The sequence below is a fragment of the Rattus norvegicus genome, chromosome 16 (assembly GCF_036323735.1).
Source record: "Rattus norvegicus strain BN/NHsdMcwi chromosome 16, GRCr8, whole genome shotgun sequence".
Taxonomy (NCBI): Eukaryota; Metazoa; Chordata; class Mammalia; order Rodentia; family Muridae; genus Rattus; species Rattus norvegicus.
Window position 1 is genome coordinate 22,815,803 of NC_086034.1, and position 5,675 is coordinate 22,821,477.

The window sequence follows — 5,675 nt, forward strand, 5'->3', positions numbered from 1 at the left end:
ACCCTAGATGCATAGAACACATGAAATTCAAGAGGGATGACCAAAATGTGATTGCTTCACTCCTTCGTTAAAAGGGGAACAAGAATACCCTTGGGAGGGAATAGGGATGCAAAGTTTAGAACAGAGGCTGAAGGAACACCCATTCAGAGCCTGCCTCACATGTGGCCCGTAAATATACAGCCACCAAACTAGATAAGATGGATGAAGCAAAGAAGTGCAGGCTGACAGGAACCAGATATAGATCTTTCCTGAGAGACACAGCCAGAATAAGGCAAAAACATTGGCGAACGCGAACAGCAAACCACTGAACTGAGAACAGGACCCCCGTTGAAGGAATCAGAGAAAGGACTGAAAGAGATTGAAGGGGATGAGACGCCATATGAACAACAATGCCAACCAACCAGAGCTTCCAGGGACTAAGCCACTACCCAAAGACTATACATGGACTGATTCTGGGCTCCAACTGCATAGGTAGCAATGAATAGCCTAGTAAGAGCACCAGTGGAAGGGGAAGCCCTAGGTCCTGCCATGACTGAACCCTCAGTGAACGTGATTATTGGGGGGAGGGCAGTAACAGGGGAAGATGGGGATGGTAACACTCATATAGTAGGGGAAGGGGAGTGGTTGGGGGATTTGGCCTAGAAACTGGCAAAGGAAATAACAGTTGAAATTTAAATAAGAAATACCCAAGTTAATAAAGATGGAGGAAAAAATACTGAATAAAAGAAAGGAATGTAAACCTTTGAGGCAAGTTGTAAACCTGTCACTAGAATTCATTAATTAAATATTAATTCTATGTGCATATTGTTTAAACATCTGTGTTTCTTTCAATGGCAAACTGTGATCATATTCAAAATGAGGCATTTCCTTTCATTTTTCTGACGTTTCCTTTTGCTATTGTCAATATAATTGAAATAAGGTGAGATAGGACTCTTGAATGGACATACACTTCCTGCCTTGTTTTCCTATTATACAATCTTCTGCTTTATCAGGAGCTCTGAAGAATTAGCTAACGTATGCAGAAAAACAGTAGACTAAACCCTTCTGAAAATGTGCTGTCAACAGAAACAAAATCCTGCGCTTCCTTCACTACATGATTTTTATAAAGCTATTAGAATAAATTGACGAAGTTCATCATCACAAACATCTCCCCATTTGATTTCAAGCAGGCATGGTAACAGAATCGGCTCTGCATGGCAAACCTGAGACCTGAATGATGTAGGAGAGGAGCCTGAGGCAGAGATGAATCTTTGCTCTCAGCATGATTTATTGTGTGCTGTCTCCCAGGTTTATCATGTCCCTATTTATGATATCAGTGTGTGAGGGTTGCGGATTTTGGAAATTTTTCTGTTTAATCTTAATTGTATACTGTTGAATAATTGAAATGTGGGAGCTGTATTGGATTTGGGCCTGGTTGCTTTGTCACTGTGTGGCACAAGAAGTTTACATTCACAGAATGTTGTCAGCCTGAACAAGACCCTTCTGGGTCTCCAACAAGTTTTGACCCCTGCTGAGCCCTGCCCTTGCATGTGGAAGCCTTTTGTCCCCAACTGGGAACAGTCTGGCCGGGTACTTCTCACCTGAGTCAGAATTAGGCTGGCCTTCCTGGTTATTTCCCTAATTTATTCAGGCCACATAGTTGGTCCTTTGTTACCGAAGTCTCAGCCAGGGTTCCCCACTGTGCTTGACAGATACCTGCTAAGTGGTGTTCTTTGGATATATAGTTTGGTCAATAAAGAAACCAGGAGCTCTCTTCCTCTTCTGGCTTGACACGAATAACCTGTGTGTGTGTGCTTCTTTCATCCCGCAGGCTTTCGCCCGATTCTAGGTACCCTGTTGGTGCTGGCCCCGACATTGAAAGACTGTGTGAATTTTCTCTTGATAACTGACAGACTGTTGGAGATTCCTATGCATGATTTACTGGTTGTGTTCATTTCCTTTGTATGCATGACAGGCACTTAGCTTTTCCTATGGATGACTCTCACGCAATGTATGTGATCTGTGGATGACTGACAGACTGTGTGTTTCTAATAGATGACTGAGAGGCTGTTGACTTTACTGTGGCTGTTTGAAAGGATATTGAAATTTCTTATAAATGGTTCTAAGGCTATGGGCAATTCCTATGGGTTATTGATAGGATGTAGATTTTTCCCCCAGATGACTACCAAGTTGGGGGTGTGCCATGTAGCTGACAAACAGGCAACTCTTTCCTACAGATGATTGACAGGTTGTTGGTTTTTCCTATGAATGCCTTACAGGTTGTGGGTACTTTCTATGGATGATTTCATGTAGCAGTCATTTACCATGGAGGACTGACTGAAAGTCTGTGCATATTTGTTATGCATACTGAACAATGGTAGATACATACTATGTATGGTTGACAGGCTTTGGCTATTTCTTATCAATGATGGACAGGGTGTAGGTATTTCCTATGAATGACAGATAGAGTGTAGGCTTGTCCTTTGGACAAGTGACAAAGTTGGTATATGTTTCCTGGGGCTGAGTGATAGGCTGTTGACACTACCTATGAATAATCCACAGGCTTTGAGATATGTTGTGAAAGACTGACAGGCTGTGGGTCTCTCCATTGAATGACTGGCTATGGGAGTTTCTAATGTATGACTGACCGGCTCTGAGAGGTTTGTATATAAGTTAGCCGCCATGTCCTGTGGTTGATTAACAGACTATGGCCATTTGTTATGTCTGATTGACAGACTGTGATAATTTCTTCTGGATGACTGACAGGTTTTGTGAGTTGCTGGTAGATGATTGACAGGGTGAGGGGATTTCCAGTGGATGACTGACAGGACATGGGCAATTCTTATGGATGGTTGCCAGGCTGTGGGCTTTTACTTTGGATGATGTAGGTGTTGGGGACAGATTTTTGATAAGCTGTATGACTTGTGGGTGACTGACATGTTGTGCTTCTTAAGATAGATGATTGATACATCATAGGCATGACCTACAGATGCAGATCTACAGACCACTTGTTTCACTGTAAATTTTATAAACAAATGAAAATTGAAATCCCCAGTCACCAATACTTTGACTTTTTCAATCCAAATTTCATTTTTTATGCCCACGATTAAGCTTTCTATATTTGCTACCATTATGATCACAACATATTGCTTAGGTAATAAATAAAGTATCCATGTTAACCCGGGAGCAAAAACGTAGCAAAGCAGGACCTTCCATTTTGTTTTAAAATGGTCAATGTGTCCCTGGACTTACACTAAATTTGGTAAATATAAGTAGAAGGAGATAAACTATGGCATCCAATCTCCTATATATGAGATTCAAAAAGGTTTCAGCAAAATGAAATGAGAGTTCCAAAAAGCAAGGTTCATTTCATGCTATATTTACATTTATATGATGTAAGGAAGCTTGACTGGGCAGAGAAACATAAAGGTTTAAGAATGGGAAGACCTTGAGATATATTTTTTTTTCGGAGCTGGGGACTGAACCCAGGACCTTGTGCTTGCTAGGCAAGGGTTCTACCACTGAGACAAATCCCCAACCCGACCTTGAGATATATTAAAATGTGTATTATACACAATAGACATTTAATTACATGTGAGGAATAAATGGACTGACAGAATGAAAAACTATAGTTGGACAAATCAGAGTTTGAAGAAAATATTCAATAAGCATAAGAATATTTTCAAACTATAATTCATTCTTGTATTATTTATATGAAGCTCTACCTTAACAACTAATAAACACCTTAAAATAACAAAATGATTAGGAAGCATGTGGACTTCGGAAAAATATGCTGGTGTGCCATCAATTCCCCTTCAAGCAAAAAAATATGAAATACGAATGAGGGCCTAGCCCATCACACTGCTCCCTGATCTCAAATCCCACGGAGAAGAGAGCTAAACACCAAGAAGTATGGAACATCCTGAGACCAGAGGACAGACAGACACATCTGTCCACTTTCAACACCACATTCTCATCAATGAACAGATAAGAGAAACAGAAATTAAACAGCGACATAGAGAAACTAACAGAAGTTATATACTAAATGGATTTAACAAATATTTATAGAACATTAAATAATAAAACAAAAGGATTTATATTCTTCTCAGTACCTCATAGTACCTCCTCGAAAATTGACCATATGATTTGTCAAAAAAATAGGCATCAATAGATACAGGAAGATAGAAATAATTCTATTTGTCCTATCAGATCACCATGGACAAAGGCTGGTCTTCAATAAAAACAATAATGACAGAATGCCCTCAGATACATTGAAGTTTAACAACACACTACTCAATGAAAACTTGGTCAAGGAAGAATTAATGATAGAAATTAAAGATTTCTTAGCACTTCCTTCGGATGCAAGTTACTAGATGACTGCTTCTCGGCCTCGCCAGGAAACTAGTAAGTTCCTCTGGGATCAAGTAGAATTTTATAAGAACATAATGGATGGAGAGGAGAAAACCTATGGTGGCTGTGAAGGCCCTGATGCCATGTATGTGAAATTAATATCTTCTGATGGTCATGAATTTATTGTAAAAAGAGAACATGCATTAACATCAGGAACAATAAAGGCCATGTTGAGTGGTCCAGGTCAGTTTGCGGAGAATGAAACCAATGAGGTCAACTTTAGAGAGATCCCTTCACATGTGCTATCGAAAGTGTGCATGTATTTTACCTACAAGGTCCGCTATACTAACAGCTCCACTGAAATTCCTGAATTCCCAATTGCACCTGAAATTGCACTGGAACTGCTGATGGCCGTGAACTTCTTAGATTGTTAAATAAGATAAATTAAAATAAACTGTTAATTTTTTTTCAGTATTTAATACCTGTAGTTCAGTTAGTAATTTTTTCACATATAGCATGTTGCCTGTATGAAATTGAACTCTAAAGTTAATTGCTGAGCACATTTCTTCTGTCATTTGCATAGCAGAGTTGAAATTTGTTTGCTACATCAACAAATTAAGGAAGTTTCACAAGCCAAAAAATAAATAAATAATGCCAGTTTTAAAAAAAAGATTTCGTAGAATTTAATGAAAATGAAGATACAACACACCCAAACATTTAGGACACAGTGAGAGCAGTACTAAAAGGAAAAATAGCTCTGAGTGCCCCCAAAAGAAACAGGAGAGAGCATACTCAGCAGCTTGACAGCACATCTAAAATGTCTACAGCCAAAAGAAGTAAATACACACAAGAGGAATAGAAGGGAAGAAATAATAAAACTAAGAGCTAAAATCATCCAAGTTTTAAAAAAAAAGGAGTACACAAAGAATCAACAAAAGCAGGAGCTGGTTCTTCGACAAAATCAACAAGATAGATAAACCCTTAGCAAGAATACCCAGAGTGTATCCAAATTAACAAAATCAGAAGGGAAAAGGGAGACATAACAAAAAATCTGAGGAAATTAAAAATATCAACGGATCCCACTACAAAGGCATATATTCAACAAAACTGGAAAATCTGGAGGAAATAGACAATTTTCTAGACAAATACAAGGTACTAAAGTTAAATCAAAAACAGATAAACATCTAAACAACACCATAATTCCTAAAGAAGTAGAAGCAGTTATTAAGAGTCTCCCAACCAAAGAGAACCCAGGACTCCATGAATTTACTGCAGAATTCTATCAGGCCTTCATAGAAGACCTCATATCAACACTATCCAGATTAGTTCCCAAAATAGAAATAAGC

At 38.8% G+C, this 5,675-nt stretch overlaps 1 protein-coding gene across 1 annotated transcript; it reads left to right on the forward strand.

Moving 5' to 3' along the window:
- Positions 1-4,337: 4,337 nt before the first annotated feature.
- LOC134482343 (elongin-C-like) lies at positions 4,338-4,790 on the forward strand. Its single transcript, XM_063275834.1, has one exon. The coding sequence runs from the start codon at positions 4,353-4,355 to the stop codon at positions 4,761-4,763; it is 411 nt and encodes a 136-aa protein (XP_063131904.1). The 5' UTR covers positions 4,338-4,352; the 3' UTR covers positions 4,764-4,790.
- The last annotated feature ends 885 nt before the right edge of the window (positions 4,791-5,675 follow it).

What these genes read in the sequence shown, in the direction of transcription:
- LOC134482343 (XM_063275834.1), top strand. Translation starts at nt 4,353, where the DNA reads ATGACTGCTTCTCGGCCTCGCCAGGAAACTAGTAAGTTCCTCTGGGAT.